We start from the raw sequence: 21,094 nt of genomic DNA on the forward strand, positions 1-21,094 counted from the left end.
GCACCAGCTCAAAACATTGTTTCTCGAATATGATTTACATATAGGGTATGATATTTGGTACACACCGAATAAACATTCTAAAGTCGAACTTAACAATGGATAAAAAAATCAAGTTTAAAAAATCTAGCATTCAGAATTGTTAATGGAAAATAAAAATAGTCAAGAATCTATATAAGATTGATAAATAGAAAGTCTATATTCTGACATGTAAATAACAATTACAAAAATAATATCTAATTTAGTATGGTTTAATAATAGTAATATATAATATTACTATGTAAAATGTGACACTTAGTTTATGGTAATAAAATGTTCTTTCTTCTTAGTTTTTAATGGCTTTACATTTTTTTAATCATAAATAAATATTTTTATTCTTATTTTAATGAAAATTTTGTAGGATTTTATTTTTTGTGTTTCTATTTTTTTAGACATTAGTGTGTACGTGACTTAAAACTGCATTTGATTTATCGAGGCAAAAGCATAAAATAAAATGAAAAAAGTAACTTTATGGTGAATGTTATCTATATAGTCAAATCAGCGTCCTATATGTTGTTTATTTTTAAATAAATTACTTTTAAAATATTTATATATTTGTCTTCGATATTATTCAATGAAAAATATTACGTTTCCACACCATCTATAAGCAATATATTTTTTTAATAATTATTGTGTGATACATTTCATCATAGTCGAGTGGCCGTCACCATGGAGAGTGCTTGCTGTAAAAATATTTTTTAATACAATATCGTTGTGTTAGCTTAGTAAAATTTGTTTTATAAAAATGTTAATTATTATTTGATCGTTATATTTTAAGGCTTACATGATGTTTTTACAATATCTTACTAGATTTGTGTAAAAACGAGAAATATATTTTTTACAATATTGTTTTAATAATATTTCAGGTTTGTTTTTATAACAATTTAGCTGTTTTGTGTTAAATCTTATATTCAATTGTCTTATTTTAATGTTGTCTTATGTTTGTATCAGCATCAGTTTTTGTATTTGTTATAAATGTATAATAGAATTTGAGGTTATGTTCAATAAACATTATTTGCTTTTTTGTTTTTCAGAATGAATGGAGGCATGGAGCATAGAACCCCAGGTCATAACGCAGTGCTTCACAAGGCACCTAAAAACTATAAATTGTTGATAGACCCATTTCTTGTAAAAGGAGCTACTAAATTATACAGATATGATGGAATGGTTCCTGGAGATAATACATATCCAACTGTGCAGTGCAGAGATCCGAGATCTCAAATCTCTAGAATTTGGAATAAGTTAGAACCTGCGGATTTGCCAGTGCCTAGGTATTTTTAATTTATATAGCTCAGAATATAAACATTTGGTTACAATTCATTTGATACTTCTTTTGACATATAAATAATGGGAAATATAAATGCATTAGACAAATGCTTAACAAAGTTTTACTAAAACCTTTGTAAAATTTTTGGTAAATAAACAAATTAAATAATTTAAAACAAAAATGGGTATGTAAAAGCTAAAAGGTTATGTGTTAGCTGTCTCATGAATTGTATTGTTTTTAAATGCATATCTCCTGTTTTTTATTTCTTGAAATGTAACAAAAGACTAAGTTATTTCAAAATTTCATCTAATATTTCTTTCAATAACCTTTGTTTTTATTATTTCATTAATATATGTGCCACCAACATTATAATTTGACAGATGTCAGATGGCGGGAGATTTAAAATCCAATATGCTATAAATGTAACTTCATCAATATTTAATCATTATTTACAGATTCAGAATAGATAAAAATTATGTAGGCATCCCTCCTCAACTGGAAATAACTATTGGCAACCTGAATGATAACATTGATAAAGCATTTCTCTCTGACATGATGAACAAAGTCGGCCCCTGTGAGGAATTGACAATATTTTACCATCCCATAACAAATAGGCATTTGGGATTTGCTAGAGTTGTATTTCAAGATGTAAAATATTCTAAAATATGTGTTGAGAAATATAACGGCAAATCCGTAATGGGCCAGGTAAGTGATATTTTGTTTTCTATTATTTGATATCTAATTATTTGGAATGTGTTGGTACTCTGTTCGTTTTCAAGATAAAATTTACATTGATAATGTTTATGTTTGCTAACAACAAAATAAGTATTATTAAGATCTAATTTTATATTAAAATATTTGCCGCTGTTGCGAAGAAATTAATAAATGTGAATTATATCGACAAAAAGTGTACATTTATAAAGTGTTTGTTAATGAGAAATTGTACCATAACAAGGAAAGATAGAGGAACAGCGCACATATACCAAGTGTTTAATGATGTTAAAATTAAAAGTAGATGCCAGTAACAAAAAATACAATAATAGACAGCCACAAATTAGGTGGTTGAATGGAAGTGTAGTACAAATTGTAGTTATTGACAACCTTACATAATATTATGGCCTCACTATTAAAATAATCGACTCAAGTAATATCTACTGTCAACTTTATTTCTCAACATTTTTTTTATGGACTTACCTTCTATAAGTAAAGTATTTGCTTAGGAAGCAATTAGTTAACCAATTGTGTTTTCTTCTTACAACTATCAAAGCAATGATGATTAGAAAGATAAATCAATTTTAAACTATTTTTATAAGTTTTTTATTTAATCAAAGTGATATTTTTGGATCTGTACAGTACTTATAAAGTGTTATTTCAAAAAATGCATTGAAAATAGTGTAAATAATATTAGTAAACAAAAACTGATTGAATGAAAAGTTTTAAAATAGTGTACAATTAATGTATGTATATATGGTTTTTGAAGAAAGCTAAGAAACAATTAAAGTTTAGTACAGTCCGGATGACTGTTGATTTAAAAATAGTAGATAGTGAGAACCAAAGCAAAACAATGCTTTGTCTTAAGGAAGTTAGTTCACAAAAAGAGATGGTATTAAACATTTTGTCTTGGACATTTTGTTATACATTTCTGTGTTGAATTAGATATGAGTATGCATCGATTAAAAAAATTGAAAGTTAGTATAGTTTACATGGAATTGCAACAGTATTGACTATATGTACTACGATGGACAAAATGCAGCAGGCTATGAGAATCCTTAAGTCGAGAAAACAATATTAGTGATATTCACATTGGATTAGTGGGAGTTTTTTTTAAATATTGTTTTGGACATTAATCTGAAGAGTACAGAGTTTTTTAGAGTATGCATTATAGGACTTCATTTGCACTAAAATACCAATAACTGTAAAATACCATTACTTGGAAGCAAGCTTTATCAACCCTATATAAATTCTTTATATTAACATAATTTTGTTATAAAAGTACAATATATTAGTTATTATAAAATATATTGTATGAAATAATGGACATGACAGTTCACATTTATTTTATTTGAACTGTATATATTTAAAATATTTAGACCCTTTTTGTGCTTACATTGCAAATGCTGTATGAACCCTACGAGGTACATAAAAATAAGTACTATGGTATTGTACTACTTAAAAAAGGTCTTCATAAAAGTCCACGGGTTCTGTTTTTATGATTATCTCGTAGGAATAACCCACAATGACAACTTTTTAATTTAGTATGAGCATTGCACTCGTGCGAAGCCGTTGCAGGATGCTAGTAGTATACATTTATATATAAGTACATTATTTATTAAATCTTTCAATACTACTAACAAATACTGCTTATATTAGTTTTCAAGTGAAGTGAAATAATGCGATTAAAGTTATTTTTTTTTGTCACAGGTGCTAGATGTGTTCCACGATCCTTTTGGTAAAAAATGCCAAGAAATGTTTGAGGATAAAACCATGGAGAGAAAGCCTCAGCCGGCAACGTCAGCTGCCAAAGTACCCACCCTCGTAGAAGATGTGCGAGCGCCAAAGCTTGATCCCGCGCTCAGTAAGAGATTAGAAGATACAAAATTAACAGACAAGGTATTATTCTTTCAGCAATTAAAATATCCATCATAACTACTACGTAATAGGGAACATGCGAATATAATATTTATGGAATTTTTGGTATTAAAATGTTGAAAAATAATAAAAGCCACTGCAAGGTTTATATTTGATATAATGTTGTTTTTTAACAATAATTACGAATTAAAGTAACTTGAAACGGAACGGATTTCAAAACACAATTAGCGTTCTGTGACGTCGCTCCTGTTATGACTACTTATTTTACGTTATAGTTGTAAAAAAAGTGAATATTGAAACGAAAATAAATTGCGTATTTCGAATAAAAATGGAAGTTGGGTTTCTCAAAGCAGACTCCAGATTCCTCATTTCAGTTTTTTCTTTTTTTAGTTTTGTGTCAGAAGGTCCACTCAAAAACCAATTATTTGAAAACTTTGTTGAAGCAGATGAACACATTGGCACAAAACATATGTCAATACGGTTTTTTTCGGATCAAATAGTCCGTTTTGAATTTTTACAAAAAAACATCTCAAAAGTCGAGAAAAAATGCATACGTATCAAAGCCAGTGAAGACAAGTACGCTCAATGGGCCAGTGACAGACAGGGTGACGTCAAACAAAATAAAGATCCGTTTTCGCGCGAAAATTTAAAATGAGATTTTCAAACTGCATTTTATGCAATAAATTAGAGTGTTTTGGATTTTTAGTATACTTGTGGTCTATCCTGTATGGAGTTCTTTAAAATAAACACAAAAAAAAATATAGCGCATCTTCCCTATTGTTATGTCTATCCCATTCTTTTAAACGAATAGATGTTTTCCACTATAGGCTGATGACGAAAAATGTTTGGTTAGTTCTCTAACAAATACCAAATATTTTATCTCCTTAAATTATACATATTATTATTTTACTACATTTACGTAAATCATTATGCGTTTTTTTTAATTACTTATTCAATTGTATTATTCCATTTTAAAATTATTTGGTGTTATTTAATAATAGTGGTTTTCCAAATGCACGCATTATGATTCATATCTATTTAGTTGGATTGAAAGTCTTCTTAACAAAATCCTCTTTTTTTGTAAGGAACCCTATCCTCGCTATAAGGATGAGCACAATGATAGCAATACGCGGTGGTCAGACGAAGAGCGAGAGTACAGGCATCGGCATCGCAACCGGAGCGAGCGAGACAGAGACTTGGACAGGGACAGAGACAGGGATAGAGAAAGAGACAGAGAGAGGTAAGCTTTGCTCTTTTTGACATTTTATTTTCTTGTTCTTACTTTAATGCAGTTTAGGGAATGGGTTTTATGTGTGCTACATTATTTAAATAAATTTTTATTTCCTATTAAAAATACTAAATATATTTAAGGTAAAATTTGATTGTGTATTGAATTTAAAAAAAGCTGTTCTATTTTACCGATTTTAATAAAAGGTAAGTAAATTGTCGAAATTTGATAAATCTCGAATTATTTGTAACAGTGGCACAGACTGAAAAAGCTAAAATGCTGCAATAACTTTTTAATGTCTCTATAATTATATTTTTGTTTATATTTTTACAAGCGGACGTTGTAAAAGGAAATGCAAGCGCAGGTATTAAAAATATTTAATTTATGATAGAGTATACTTTTTACACAATTGTCCAAAGAAGTAATTCTTTCAGGGTCCACGCATGTCTGTGTATTTGTATTAGTATTCCATTAATTAATGGCAAAAATAGTTCGGAAATGCGAGGAAAAAAGTTCTTTTTTATATACATCTAGTTACTAGTTTCGACTGCGTTTGATTAATTTCAAAGCAATGATCATTAGAGAAGAGTCGAGATGGTCCAGTGGTTAGAACGCGTGCATCTTAACCGATGATTGCGGGTTCAAATCCAGGCAAGCACCGCTGATTCATGTGCTTAATTTGTCTTTGTAATTCATCTCGTGCTCAGCGGTGAAGGAAAACATCGCGAGGAAACCTGCATGTGACATATTTCACAGAAATTCTGCCACATGTGTATTCCACCAACCCGCATTGGAACAGCGTGGTGGAATATGTTCCAAATCCTCTCCTCAAAGGGAGAGGAGGCCTTTAGCCCAGCAGTGGGAATTTACAGGCTGTTGTTGTGATCATTAGACACAGGGAGCGCTACGCGCGCGCCGAGCCGGCCGAGACGTACGCCAGCGCGCACGTGGCCGAGATGCCCTACGCGCCCGCGCCGCTGCCCTACGACCCCTACTACCAACCCAGGTAACACACATTACACGAGAATCTTTTAACAAATCGATTTAGATTTCGAGGTAATCATTTCTCATAAATAGCACTGGCACTTATAATAAGATTATATATTTTTTTAAATTTTACATATTAATGTATAATTTACATATTAATGTAAACCAAAAAGTGTCTCCGATAAGAGAAAATAAGTGGCAAAAGAAGGTAGCAGCGGGAAAAAATATAGTTAAAAAATACCATTTAAATGAGTGATTTAATAAGGTTTTTCTTAAATATAGGAAAACATTTACAATTAAATTGGTTATTGTAAATTTTTATCGATTTTAAAGTTATGTTTTTAGCTGGTTCTAAAGTCTGGCGACTCGAACTTATTTTGTCACGTTTTTTATTAAATTGACCAATATTAGTTTAAAGTAGAATTCGCCTCTGACTCTCAGACATAAGATTATCGACTTTTTATGCAAAATATTGTTGAAAAAAAAAAGTCGCTATTTTTAGGTTGGGATAATTTTCAAGCAACGATTGTCAACTAATCGTCGTTACGTTTTCAGCTACGGCTACGGATACGGTGGCGGGGCTGGCTCGGGGCTGTGGTGGGGCGACTGGCGCGCGCCGCACGCGTCGCACCATCACCACGTGAGTACTCTCTTGGCACTGGAGAAAGAGTTATTTCTCTATAAGTAACAATCTGTAACTACATATGAATGTAATGGTTCTTTTTTTGAGATATTCGTGTAACTTGGTTCTACTTTCTCTATTAATGACTTATCTGTATATATTTAAATTCCAACCTTCTTAAATACGTTTATTCGTTTACCGAGCTGACTATCACATTAAATTCTTCACAAGTCCAGCTTTGGTCTGTACACCCATAATTCGACCAGAATTAATAATTCTATCATTTGATATATAGGAGGGTCGATCGCTTTTTATGATCCATTCATTAATTGTCGCTATATTTGAAAAATTCATTACCTTTGTCATCATCATCTCTGTATTGACTCTTATGCATAACAAACTTTTAATAGCTACCACTAAAATGTGTTCATTTATGTGTATACTCTTATCGTTTTATTTAACTTACTAACGCTGCTGCTTTTGTAAAAAATAACGCTATCATCTGTATTTCAATAAAATTGTAAATCGTAATCGATCATGGAAATGATTAAAATTAAAAAAATAATAATAAAAAATTGAATCGATGTACAACCAAACGCCCTACTGCTTCTCTTTACCAAGAAGTAGTTATATAAACACTAGCTAATAATCGTGTGTGTACAACGGGCGAAGCCGGAGCAACCGGTGAGCGCGTGGAGCGAGGCGCGCGAGCCCTCCCCGCGTGCGCCAACCGCGCGCACTGCGCACGCGCACGCGCACGAACACGCGCACGCGCACGAGCACGCGCACGCGCACGAGCCCGCGCGCCCTCACGCGCCCGACAAGGTTGGCCCCGCGCCACTGTACTCGCTGGCCGTTATGTTGTAGCCTGTAGTAGTAGTTATACTACGACACAACTTAGATGTAGCATCGGCAAAATTCGTAAAACCGATCACATCCGAATTGAGTACGCTATCCCAAATTATCAATATTTATTTCTCATGCGAATATGATCTTTGCACAAACGTAATAACTTGTAATATCATATGACCTAATATATTCGCCAATTTGACACCTCGATTTACATGCACTTGTTTTCTCTGACGCGAGAATCTATAGCGACGAATAGCGTCGAATGGCGCGATAGGGAGCTATTTCTATTGGTTGTGTAAATCGGCAGTGATCGGTTTTATTTTCATTCCATTGCATTTGCCGATGCTACATCTAATTTGTGTCGTACTATACATATATGTGGACGATTTAGCAATCGTTTATGTAGATGATATTTATATTTTGTATAATATGAGAAGTGTGAAATTATTATGCCTTATAATATATAGAATTAAGTGACGAGAATATTGTAATAGAGCTGAGATGGCCCAGTGGTTAGAACGCGTGCATCTTAACCGATGTTTTCGGGTTCGAACCAAGCAAGCACCACTATAAATATGTGCTTAATTTGTGTTTATAATTCATCTCGTGCTCGGCGATGAAGGAAAACATCGCGAGGAAACCTGCATGTGTCTTTTTTTATTGAAATTCTGCCGGATATTCTAAACCCTCCCCTTTATGGAAGAGGAGGCCTTAACCCCGCAGTGGGAAATTTACAGGCTGTTACTGTACTTTACGTGACGACTTTACAAATCACGACAAAGTGTAAAATTAATTCCTAAATCTGTCATTTTGTTAGAAAAGAGTTCGATTATAATATTTATCCTAAATCACATATTCCATCCGTCACGCATTTTTCATGTCTAATGGTATTATTGGTGTATTCATAATCATTGCTTATAATTATAACAATAATATATGTACTAAACGCATGCACGCATATAATGTTTTGCTTTTGGAATTCTTACATACATTTATTTTTAAGCTATCACTTTTTCCAACAATAGGCTATTGGACAATGCGAAAAATAAATTGTGAATTATCGTAATCATTGTATATTATGAGTTTAAAAATGGTTATTTACTAACGAAAGTTGAAAATAATACTTAATTTGTTCAAAAATCTACAAATAAAAATGCATTTTTTCAAACGTTTGTCACGTGACACAAAACGCTCCTGATTGGCCGGGCTTAGGATGAAGTCACTTTCCTGTAAACCTTGCTTTTATACTATTATATATATAATACAGGAAAGTGGCGTCACCGACCCCATTGCAGCGCCATATTGTCCAAGTAGCGTTTTTGTGCGCTATTTAAATATGGAATTTTTAATATGATATTTTTCGGCAAATATGTACTATTCTACGGCTCCTAAAACTCTACTACATAATATAAAATGGATTTTAAAAACCAGTCAAATACAATTGTAAAATCTATTGCCTTTATATTTTTCTTGTTCATATTTTCTCGTATTACTATTAGTATAGTTTTTATTATAGTAAAATTTAGATAGGTATATTGCACTTAACAAAAAAAAAATGTTTCATTTATCCAGCATGTTTTCTAGCCATTAAGAATTTTTCACGAGTTAAGATTTTTTAAAATTTAATTTCACAGGAAGTGAAAAGTAAAAGCGATAATATTATAAACATAAAATTTAGATAGGTATATTGCACTTAGCAAAAAAAATTTTTTATTTTTCCAGCATATTTTCTAGCCATTAGGAATTTTTCATGAGTTAAGATTTTTAAAATTTAATTTCACAGGAAGTGAAAAGTAAAAGCGAGGAGCCAGTTCCGCCTCAGGAGGCGGCTGCTGTGAAGGAACCAGAGCCCAAACCCCCTCCGCCAGTCGACGAACCAAAAAACGTCGACCTAGACACCAGGTATGGAGCACATTTAAAGTAAAAAAAAGTAAAGTAAAGTAACAGCCTGTACATTTCCCACTGCTGAGATAAGGCCACCTCTTCCATTAAGGAGAGGGTTTGGAACATACTCCACCACGCTGTTCCAATGCGGGTTGGTGGAATGCACATGTGGCGGAATTTCAATGAAATTGGACACATGCAGGTTTCCCCACGATGTTTTCCTTCACCGCCGAGCACGAGATGAATTATAAACACAAATTAAGCACATGAATCAGCGGTGCTTGCCTGGGTTTGAACCCGCAACCATCGGTTAAGATGCACGCGTTCTAACCACTGGGCCATCTCGACTCCCACTGGGCCATCTCGACTCACTCGACTGGAGCACATTTATAGTAGCGGTATAGTACGACACAACTAGATGTCGCATCGGCAAAATTCGTAAAACCGATCACATCCGAATTGACTACGCTATCCCAAATTATCAATATTTATTTCTCATGCGAATATGATCTTTGCACAAACGTAATAACTTGTAATATCATATGACCTAATATATTCGTCAATATGACACGTCGATTTACATGCACTTGCTTTCACTGACGCGAGAATCTATAGCGACGAATAGCGTCGAATGGCGCGATAGGGAGCTATTTCTATTGGTTGTGTAAATCGGCAGTAATCGGTTTTATTTTCATTCCATTGCATTTTTCGACGCTACATCTAATTTGTGTCTTACTATACGCTATGATGGTCGTTTTGACGTTTGCCCGCTCATGAAATTTCGTATTTAATAAATAATTACATCAAAGGAGCAAATTGTTGATCTTTATTGTCAATAGTGACGTGCAGTCATACAATTTATCGAATGTGATTTCTAAACTACAAATATAAATAAAGGACGATTATGAAATAAATGTGAAAATAGATAATATTTTAGAAAATGAACTTATAATTAATGTAAGTGACGATAGCAGTGACAGTTAAAGCAGCAGTATGGACGACTCCGATTAAATATAGCCACTAGTGTTTTTGGTTTCTTTTTTGTATCAATTTATTTCTTGTATGTAATGTGTTTATAAAGTTATTAATTCTAATTCCAATTTTTGATTTAAATTGATTTCGTTCGAATATATTACTTAAACTTATTTTATATATTTTTTATTAAACATTTTTAATCAGATATTACTTGCGACAAAAATTTGAATTAAATTACTTGCAAACAAACAAAGATTTGAATATATTATATCTATAATAAATTTACATTTCACATCACTTTTTTAATGTGTCAAAGCGGCCATCGTATCTTGCCGCTATAGTAAGTATTGCAGTTGATATTCTTTCTGTGTGGTAATTAATATTTTTTTATGAATATTACAGGATCGCAATGCTTTTAAAAGGTGCCAGTGGCGGCGGGGGCCTCGCTCCGCCTTTCCTTTCCCTCGGCATGTCTTCTGAGGAGGAGGATGACGACCGACTTCCTGCCAAGATACCGGACTTGGATGCCCACAATCCACCGACGGATGACGAAGGTATGCATAACATATGCGACTATGTAAACATTTTATTATTTGGATCTTTTACTTGTACTAAAAGAAATTTGTGTATTCTATATTTATATTTATTTCATAGTTTTAATTATAGACTCATATTATTTTATTTATTAGTACACGACCACCCACCTTATATTCTATGACCTATCATACACCGTTGGTTGCCTGGAAGAGATTGCTATGTAGCGATAAGGTCGCCAAAATTGTACGCCTGTTCTATCAAGGCCCAATCTATATTATGTTTGTTTTTACTTTTCAGTGTGGTGTACAATAAAAGCATAAATAAAAAAAATAAAAAAAAATTTGAAAACATTTATAACCTTAACCTCGCTCGTATTGTACTTGGAGTAATTTGTTTTTTTTTTTAATACTATTCAGGTTCAGGCAGCGAAGATAGAGAGAGTATAATATCCTTCAATCAGAACAAAGAAATCGACCCCGAGCCCTTGTCGAACACTCCATCACCGTATCTGAGCAGAGAGTTCTACCTGGAATGCCTCAAAATTACCGTCGAAAAGGTACTAACGGTCGATTGACGACCTCCATGGTCGAGTGGTGTATACACCGGTTTCCATGGGTACGCTACTCTGAGGTCCCGGGTTCGATTCCCGGCCGAGTCGATGTAGATTACCATTAGTTTTCTATGTTGTCTTGGGTCTGGGTGTTTGTGGTACCGTCGTTACTCTGATTTCCATAACACAAGTGCTTCAGCTACTTACATTGGGATCAGAGTAATGTATGTGATGCTGTCCCATATAAATATATATATATATATATATATATATATATATATATATATATATATATATATATATATATATATATATATATATATATTTCTCTTCTTTTGTACAATTTCTCATTCATTCACGAATGACAATTTTTTAAGGTTTAAATGCAATTACCACGTGATACCAGCTCTGATTTTTAATTTATTTATTAATATACAGAAAGCAAAAGACGATCGCAAAAAGTTACCCCAAATTGACAAGATCGGGTCGGATATATCGTCATCGGAAGACGAGCTCCTGACCGGCGAGGAGCCGCGCCGGTCGCCGGCCGCGCCGCCCGACAAGGACCAGGACAATTTGGAAGACGACCAGGTTATTTAACATATTCGTTCGCACATAAGTATTTTATTTAAAATATATTTTATTAATTTCACTTTGCGGTGAAGGAAAACATCGTGAGGAAACCTGCATGTGACAAATTTCATAGAAATTCTGCCTCTCTGTGGAATATGTTCCAAGCCCTCTCCTCAAAAAGGGAGAGGAGGCCTTTAGCCCAGCAGTGGGAAATTTACAGGCTGTTACTTTACTTTACTTTACTTTAAGTATTTTATTTAATAAATAATTTATATGTATTAATTATTTCCATCTATTCAATCGTCTTAGCTATTGAAGTTTATATCGACATAGACCATGTATAAACCAATGTAATTCGTATAAATAAAATGTATAGGCTTTTAAAAAGATTTTCAAATTAATTATTGTTGTATTCCGGTTTGAAGGGTGAGTGAGCCAGTGTAACTACAGGCACAAGCGACATAACATCTAAGTTCCCAAGGTTGGTGGCACATTGACGATGTAAGGAATAGTTAATACTTCTTTCAGCGTCATTGTCTATGGGTGATGGTGACCACTTAGTCCACTTACCATCAGGTGGCCCATATGCTCGTCCGCCAAACTATATCATAAAAAAAAATTAATTGTATGAAAACGATAGATGTGTGTAGACGTAGCTTTAACTAAAGTTTAGTTGGTTGCTTGCAGATGTCTCTGTCGTCGCTGTCGTCCACGGAGGCCAAGATTGAGGAGCAAGTGCCGGCCGAGGCGTACTACTACCCGCCCGCCCCGCACCCGCACTACTACCAACCCGTGTGGCCCACCACCGGTACGCAGATAACGTCGTCACGTCCTGCTTAATGATTTCGACTACTGCCTAAGACTTATTACAATGTACACGACCGTGCTACCGGTACGCAGCTAACGGCGTCACGTCCTGCTTAACGATTTCGACTACTACCTAAGACTTATTACAATGTACACGACCGTGCTACCGGTACGCAGCTAACGGCGTCACGTCCTGCTTAATGATTTCGACTACTGCCTAAGACTTATTACAATGTACACGACCGTGCTACCGGTACGCAGCTAACGGCGTCACGTCCTGCTTAACGATTTCGACTACTACCTAAGACTTATTACAATGTACACGACCGTGCTACCGGTACGCAGCTAACGGCGTCACGTCCTGCTTAATGATTTCGACTACTGCCTAAGACTTATTACAATGTACACGACCGTGCTACCGGTACGCAGCTAACGGCGTCACGTCCTGCTTAATGATTTCGACTACTGCCTAAGACTTATTACAATGTACACAACTGTGCTCTCCCTTAAAGCTAATAATACTTTGAGACGCAGAGTCAATGGCATTAGACACTACTTTAGCTATTGAACTTCGGGTTGCTACTGAAAACACTCAATAATCTATTATTGGCTTGACTGAAAGCTTGAAACCAGGATCTCAATATCTGCAACCGTACATACCAGTGAGGCAGTTTTATATAAGACATTACGTATGGCTCGTTATAACCGGTACCCCGCTGCAGCGTACCCCGGCGCGGCGGCCGGCTACCCGGGCGTGGCGGACATGGCGCTGGCGTACGGCGCGGGCGCCTTCGCCGCGCCGCCGCTGCTGCCGCACCACTACCCGCACCGCCCCGACCACCAGCCCACGCACCAGGTACCGCACCGACCACCCGACCACCCGACCACCCGACCACCCGACTACTGACCACCCGACTACTGACCACCGACAAGTATTTGTTGTATTTCTTAATGTAATGGATTCTGATCTTCGTATGTCATTTATTTTTTAGGAGTTAGACAACCCGTACTATCCCACAATTAACAGCGTGATAGAGCGAGTGACGTCAGAGCTTAAATTAATCCTGAAGAAAGATTTCAACAAGAAAATGATCGAGAGCACCGCGTTCAAAAACTTCGAGGTGTGGTGGGACGAGCAGAGCAGGAAAACGAGACAAACCGTCAAGCCGCTCAAGGAGGAGATAGGACAGCCATTACAGGTGAAAAGAAGAATTAGATATCTTTAGCAGACAAACAAGACTCTTTATGAACATTCTGCAATGTATTGATTAGTACGATTGGTTGAAGACGTTATACATTTTAAAAATTCACTAATCTAACACGCGCATATTTTTCAGGATATATCAAATAAGAAAGAAGAGACGGTTGATTCAATAAAATCTATAATGGAATCTCGAGAATTAGGACTGGATCTCGGAGGGTACAGCGTGGGCATCGGGCTGGGTCTCCGCGCCACGATACCGAAGATGCCGAGCTTTAGAAAAAAACGGAAAATACCTTCTCCTGTCGTCATGGACGAAGACTCATCTAAACGGCTCAGCGATCAGGTAAGCCGGAATTCTAACTATTACGAGTAAAAATATCACAGAACTTCATTTTAAACTAATATGCGAGTTTGATTCTTAGGAGGAAATTGTTCAAAACTCGGATGAAGAAAAGGAAGTGCCCACGAGCCCTAGAAATAGGACGACAGGATCATACTTATCGACTGGTAGAAGACGACAGTCTAGCAGCTCATCAAGGTTGGAACTAATATGTTTTAATTTGAATCGAAATAACAATGGAAAGACATTCGGTCTGATTTGTCCGATACAATCACGAACTAAGACTGATCTTGTTCCGACAGGTCGTCGTCATCGTCGTCGTCCCGCTCGTCGTGGTCGGGCTCGGAGCGCTCCGCGCAGAAGGGCGCCGCCCCGCGCATATACTCCGACACTGACGACTCCGAGATCGATGAGGCAGAGGTGCGTTACACGTTACACAACCAACCGGACTAATATATACGACCACTACACATATACAGCTATATATTTTTATTATATATTATTTATTATAGATTATGTATATATTATATAAAAAAAAATAAGTGTGGACCACGTCTCCCAAGAAGACGACAAAGAATGATTTCCAGCGAAGATCTGCTGTTTAGTATAAAATATAAAACGCCAAAATGTAATTTAATATAAAATAAAATATAGGCACGGGCATCTGCAAGCCTGTGGATGTTGTAAATTAAATAAATAAAAAATACGACCGTACTGTGTCCATTTGTCCGAAGTATCCAGTCTTATAAAATATTATGTTTCAGTTCAAGGTCATATCTAATAAGGAGAGGCTGAGAAGGGTCTACTCGTCATCATCGGATAGTGAAGAAGAACTTAGAAGGAGAGGTATATATATTGCTTACTTCTCCTATTTTCCTTCGTCGTAGTAGTTATGAGATTAACGATTTATTTTTATGTTATGCAGAAAAAACTCCTATACCGCCCGTGGAAGCGTCAGACGATCGACTCGGCTCTCCTATATTGTCACCAGAAGAGGAGCCTAGAGATTTGTTATTGGACCGAGTGTATTCAGACTCTGAAGAAGAAAGAGAGTATCAGGTAAGGCAATGATTTCAACAAAGACAAGAAATACATCATTGTTGAGATATTAAAAAAATAAAAATAAATTAACCACCAATAAATGACATTATTTACCAACTTGGACTAAAATACTTGTCCTTTTATTAATTACAGGAACGAAGGAGACGAAACACTGAGTACATGGAACAGATAGAGAGAGAATTCTTAGAAGAACAGAGACGTAAAATGGAAGTCGACGCCGGTCCGCCGCCTGACAAAGCGCCCGACGAAAGGTTAGTTATCAAATGATGATCGTTAGTAAAAATATTAAACAGGTATTAAACAATATTTACTTGGTGGTAGGGCTTTGTGCAAGCTCGTCTGGGTAGGTACCACCCACTCATCAGTTATTCTACCGCCGAATAACAGTACTCAGTATTGTTGTGTTCCGGTTTGAAGGGTGAGTGAGCCAGTGTAACTACAGGCACAAGGGTCATAACATCTTAGTTCCCAAGGTTGGTGGCACATTGACGATGTAAGGAATAGTTAATATTTCTTACAGCGTCATTGTGGGCGATGGTGACCACTTACCATCAGGTGGCCAATATGCTCGTCCGCCAACCTATACCATAAAAAAACAGTGTTTTATAGCTGAAATCTTGCTAATGTTATCTGCTAAAAATTTTCAGTAAAATCGAACCTAAAGAGGAAGAATCTAGAAGTAGTCCAGTTAAGAACCATCTCAAATCACCTAAAAAGAATAAAACGGAAGCGGACGTTGAAGAGGGAGAGATCACATCGGAAGAGGAACCTCTCGAAGCGAGACGGAAAAAAGAGAGGCGACAGAAGAAGAAACCAGTCGAGAGGCAAAGGATTCCGTCAGTCAGCGACAGCTACACGGAGTCGGCGGCGAGTGTCAATGGCGTCAAGGAGGTGAATTTATAACTCCTTAGAAAACCTTTCCATTGACAGCCTCTTTGGTCGAGTGGTGTGTACACCGGTTTTCATGGGTACGCCACTCCGAGGTACCGGGTTCGATTTCCGGATGAGTCGGTCTAGATTATCATTTTTTTTCTATGTTGTATTGGGTTTTGGTGTTTGTAGTACCGTCGTTACTTCTGTGTTTCCAAAACACAAGAGCCTTAACTACTTACATTGGGATCAGAGTAATGATGATGACGTTGTCTCATATTTATTTTTTTGTAATATTTATTTCTTCGTACAACAGGCGAACAGCGCGCTGTCGGAGACTTCGTCGCCGCAGTCGCAGGCGTCGCAAGCGTCGCAGGCGTCGCAGGTGGCGCTCGACCACTCGTACTGCCGGCCGCCGCCGCGACAGGAGCCGCGCCCCAACCATCTGCAGCACGACCACGGTACGCGCTATGCTACTATTAGGAAATAAAACATACAAAGACTAAATATATTTTTTTTTATTTGAAGATTTTTATTTTGTATTTGCTCATTGGTGATTCTTAACTTATAGGTTATACCTGGATGGCTGAGCCGGAGATCGAGTCGCCGCAAATCGAGAGCGACGAGGTCAAATCACAAAAAGAGACCAAAAAGCCGTACAAAAGAAAACATGAGTCCAAGAAATTGGCTGAAATACAGAATAAGTAAGTTGGGAAAAGATAGACATATTCTATTATAAAAAATGAAATGGCATTTTGTTTATATGTGTGCTAATAATGTACGACCTGCTCCGCCGTAGGTTGTACGAGCCGCTGCCGGAGTACGACAAGATGTACTCGAGCGTGACGTTCAAGCCGCGCGACATAATGGCGGAGATGCAGGTGATGTACGAGTTCCTGACGCGCGGCATCGACCGCGAGGACGTGGAGTTCCTGCGCCGCGCCTACGACGCGCTGCTGGCCGAGGACGCGCAGGGCTACTGGCTCAACGACACGCACTGGGTCGACCACCCGCCCACCGACCTCACCTACTCGCCGCCGCGCAAGAAGTCCAAGCGCTACGCCAACATGTACGAGGACCTACAGGTACTGTACCGACTGGATAGTGTACCGGCATGCGTTGAATGTGTGTTGCACGTGAGTGTCATTGCAATTCCCTTCCCGCAGAGCCACTCGAGCGGGTCTGCGCGCACGGAGGGCTACTACAAGATGGACGCGCGGCTGAAGGCCAAGTACAAGTACCACCACGGCCGCGCCGCCGCCGTGCCCGCGCCGCCCGACGACAAGAAGGCGTCCAAGATGCAGCTGCTGTCCCGCGAGGCGCGCTCCAACCAGCGCCGCCTGCTCACCGCCTTCGGTAAATACGTGACCAGTGTTACCAGTTCCTTGTATTACGTATTAATTATTTGCTTGAATTAAATTATGTAAATATATTTCAGATACAATTAATTGTATGATTAATCTTAAATTAGTTATAGTTTAAACCTACGATTATTTGTAATTCATTGTTTTTTGTGTAATTTTTATTAACACAATAACAACTTAACTATACTTGGTGAAGTTTTGCGACAAAGCGATTTTGCAATGGATGCAATTCGAAAACAAAATTTCGCTGGAAGAAAATAAGATAAAATTATAAATAAATATGTACTTATTCTTAAAATTGCTATTTCAGGAACGGACACGGACTCTGATCTCCTTAAATTTAATCAACTCAAATTCCGAAAGAAGCAGCTTAAGTTTGCCAAATCTGGCATACACGATTGGGGCTTATTCGCCCAGGTGAGTTTTTTACCTTCATATATTTACTACTACATATAATGTAATATATTTACTTGATAAATGATAAAAGATTATACTTAATTTCAGTTAGTACTAAAAGTAAACACAAGTATACTTTACTTTACTTATTAAAAATAAAAATGTGATCGCAGGAGCCGATAGCCGCGGACGAGATGGTGATCGAGTACGTGGGCCAGATGGTGCGGCCCATCGTGGCGGACGTGCGCGAGGCTCACTACGAGGCCACCGGCATCGGAAGCTCCTACCTGTTCCGTATCGACCTCGACACCATCATCGATGCGACTAAGTGCGGCAATCTCGCGCGATTCATAAACCACAGCTGCAATGTAAGTGCATTGATCAAAATAGCTTCATAAAGCATTATAAATATGTACATTATAAGTGTTGCTGTGGAGGGTAAAGCTAAAGAGAACCGGCTCATATGGTAGACAATTCGAAAATGTGTCAAACTGCAAATAGTAGATAACAGAGTTCAAAAACACTTCAAATAAGCGCTAGCATATGCAACGGGTTGTTGAGTTGTTGAGGGATTAACGAATTCTCTCAAGGTAGAGTAGTTACTGAAAGTCTTATATATAGAACATTAATGTAAATATAATCTGAAATAACTGCTGCGAGGAAACGTGGAAAATGATAGAAGTTTTGTTAACTTAAAATAATACATTTGTTGAGTTTTGAGTGACTGTCACAGATAATAAAGATAAGTAAACGAACTTTAACCTTGAATTGACTTGACATTATTGGTCGAGATTAATAATAATCTATGGTATTATTCACAATGGATTTGCAAATAAATGCCTATGATTTAAGTTAAAATAATATGGGTATAAGTAGTCAAGTGAAACAGGGTTGTATTATAAATAATATATGGTAAATAGCATATGGTAATCTAATACGTGTAACTCTACTCGTTTTCTTGTGGCAAGTATTTGAACTCATTCAGTTATAACAGAGTAAAATTTCGAATATTTTCTTATAGCATTACTAATATATTATGTATTTTCAACAGCCGAACTGCTACGCAAAGATTATAACAATAGAGTCCCAGAAGAAAATAGTAATATACTCCAAACAGCCGATCGGCGTGGACGAGGAGATCACCTACGATTACAAGTTCCCGCTCGAAGATGAGAAGATCCCGTGCCTGTGCGGCGCGCCGCAGTGCCGCGGGTACCTCAACTGAGCGCAGACGTCTCGGACTCGGAACGCCAATGATACTCCTAATATATGTCCACTGTCAATATTTATTGTGTTTTCTTTTGTTTTAACGAGGAATTATCGTTTTCAAACTATCGTCACTCTAAGCCTGCATAATAATTAAATAAAATGCAATTTTTGTTTTAGTAACTTAAGCACAAAACTTATATTTTCTCTTGCTACGATTTTTACTTTTTGTTTTCATTGTTGCAGCTACGATTGATTGATTGTATTTCATTAAGGCTTTATGCATGGTCTGTAGATTTACTTTTTAATTTTGCCAAAATGAATGTGATTATTCAAAATTGCAACAAAATAAAGCTTAAATGAACCTTTCAGCGACTATTACTGAATGCAACAAAAGCAATAATAAATTTATCTGTATGTATTAAAATTTCCAAATTAATTAAAGTAATAAATTTTTCCTATCGGGATATTGTTTTTTGAAATATTGATATTGAAAATAATAGCGATAGTGGTCTCGAAATTACAATGGGCGTTTGTCACAATGGTTTAAGGATATCGATCATTCCGAAATATCGACGATATACCTTACATTGACTTTGTAAAATGTATAAAATTATTTATAGAGAAACTGGTCTGCGACCTTTAATCTGTGTATAGATATAATTAAGAAATTAAATACGTATGAATCGGGAACGTGATCATTATTTTATTGAAGATGATTATAATCAAAACAAAAGCTATGCCCCTTATTTACATAATTATATGACAAATGAGGACGCCAGTATACGTTTTGAGTAACTCTAAATACCGCTATGGGCTTGAAAGGAAATTGTTTTGCGACTGCCTCAAATAATGATAATGACATAATGTATAAAGGTAATTATATAATCGTGTGCTTGTGGCGTGTGAGTCTGGTGTGTTTATTTTCCAGATATGTATGTAATGATGAAAACTCGAGTGCAACCATATGTTATCAATTTTTTATGAGTCTTGTATTATACTGATTTGACTGATTCTAAGATATAATTCATTAGGAATAGGTTGTCAGGTCTTACACACTGTAATATTTTGTGTTGTACATTGTTTTTTACAGAGATCTCTGCTGCTTGTCAGACTTATGTGTAGTACAGGTTTCAAGTACATTTTCTATTGTGCTATTAAAAGTAACAAAATGTAAACGTTGTTTCCGTCACTTCTGTTTTTAATAGTTTTGTTATGTTTTCTCAAAGAAAATAATAAATCTAATTTAACAGAATATAATAGAAATGAAAACCCTTAAAATTGGTCCTTCTAAATACACTCTTACTATTTAAAATAAAATGTATAAGAATGTAAATAAAAGATTTCAACAATTTTAATTTACTGTTTTATTATTATTATATACAAAAATGGAGACTCCATTAAGTAAATCTATTCATAGAAAAAATATTGAATTTTACCATAACTAAGTAAAAAATTCAGACTCGACCACCAATGACTTAGCCATGTAATTCTATTGCGATTTGTGTAGTAAATATAATATGTATTCAAAATAAGTTCTTCTTAAGCATTTAAAATAAGTTTGAATATGATTCGTGACTGCGAATATACCGTCCCATGTGAAAGGGAAAATATGGCGTGGCATTAGGAATTAAAAAAAACTATAAATGGTTTTTCCATATATATATTAAATTAACTTGACTTACAATATACAATTTTATTCAAATCAAAAATAATTCAGCACAATAAAATCACAGTAAAAATCC

General features: G+C 36.0%; 1 protein-coding gene across 2 annotated transcripts; it reads left to right on the forward strand.

Moving 5' to 3' along the window:
* The first annotated feature begins 541 nt into the window (after positions 1-541).
* LOC124532778 (histone-lysine N-methyltransferase SETD1) lies at positions 542-20,707 on the forward strand. 2 transcript variants are annotated; one of them, XM_047107845.1, is made up of 28 exons: positions 542-902; positions 1,071-1,307; positions 1,759-2,008; positions 3,725-3,913; positions 4,978-5,132; positions 6,013-6,126; positions 6,663-6,747; positions 9,365-9,483; positions 10,843-10,994; positions 11,394-11,533; positions 11,966-12,118; positions 12,788-12,908; positions 13,630-13,763; positions 13,900-14,106; positions 14,245-14,454; positions 14,534-14,649; positions 14,754-14,871; positions 15,216-15,297; positions 15,377-15,510; positions 15,646-15,764; positions 16,161-16,404; positions 16,700-16,844; positions 16,955-17,087; positions 17,183-17,468; positions 17,550-17,739; positions 18,058-18,164; positions 18,317-18,511; positions 19,195-20,707. In XM_047107845.1, the coding sequence occupies exons 2-28, from the start codon at positions 1,072-1,074 to the stop codon at positions 19,366-19,368; spliced, it is 4,308 nt and encodes a 1,435-aa protein (XP_046963801.1). In that variant the 5' UTR covers positions 542-902; position 1,071; the 3' UTR covers positions 19,369-20,707. The 2 variants fall into 2 exon arrangements, with proteins under 2 accessions (XP_046963801.1, XP_046963802.1); XM_047107846.1 differs by having other exon boundaries at positions 542-721.
* Positions 20,708-21,094: the final 387 nt, after the last annotated feature.

The sequence above is a fragment of the Vanessa cardui genome, chromosome 10 (genome assembly GCF_905220365.1).
Source record: "Vanessa cardui chromosome 10, ilVanCard2.1, whole genome shotgun sequence".
Lineage (NCBI taxonomy): Eukaryota > Metazoa > Arthropoda > Insecta > Lepidoptera > Nymphalidae > Vanessa > Vanessa cardui.

Excerpts from the sequence above, each read along its gene's own strand:
- LOC124532778 (XM_047107845.1), top strand. The coding sequence starts at position 1,072 with ATGAATGGAGGCATGGAGCATAGAACCCCAGGTCATAACGCAGTGCTT. Across the intron at positions 1,308-1,758 it reads GCGGATTTGCCAGTGCCTAG|ATTCAGAATAGATAAAAATT; the intron begins GTATTTTTAATT and ends CATTATTTACAG. Across the intron at positions 18,165-18,316 it reads ATTGGGGCTTATTCGCCCAG|GAGCCGATAGCCGCGGACGA; the intron begins GTGAGTTTTTTA and ends ATGTGATCGCAG.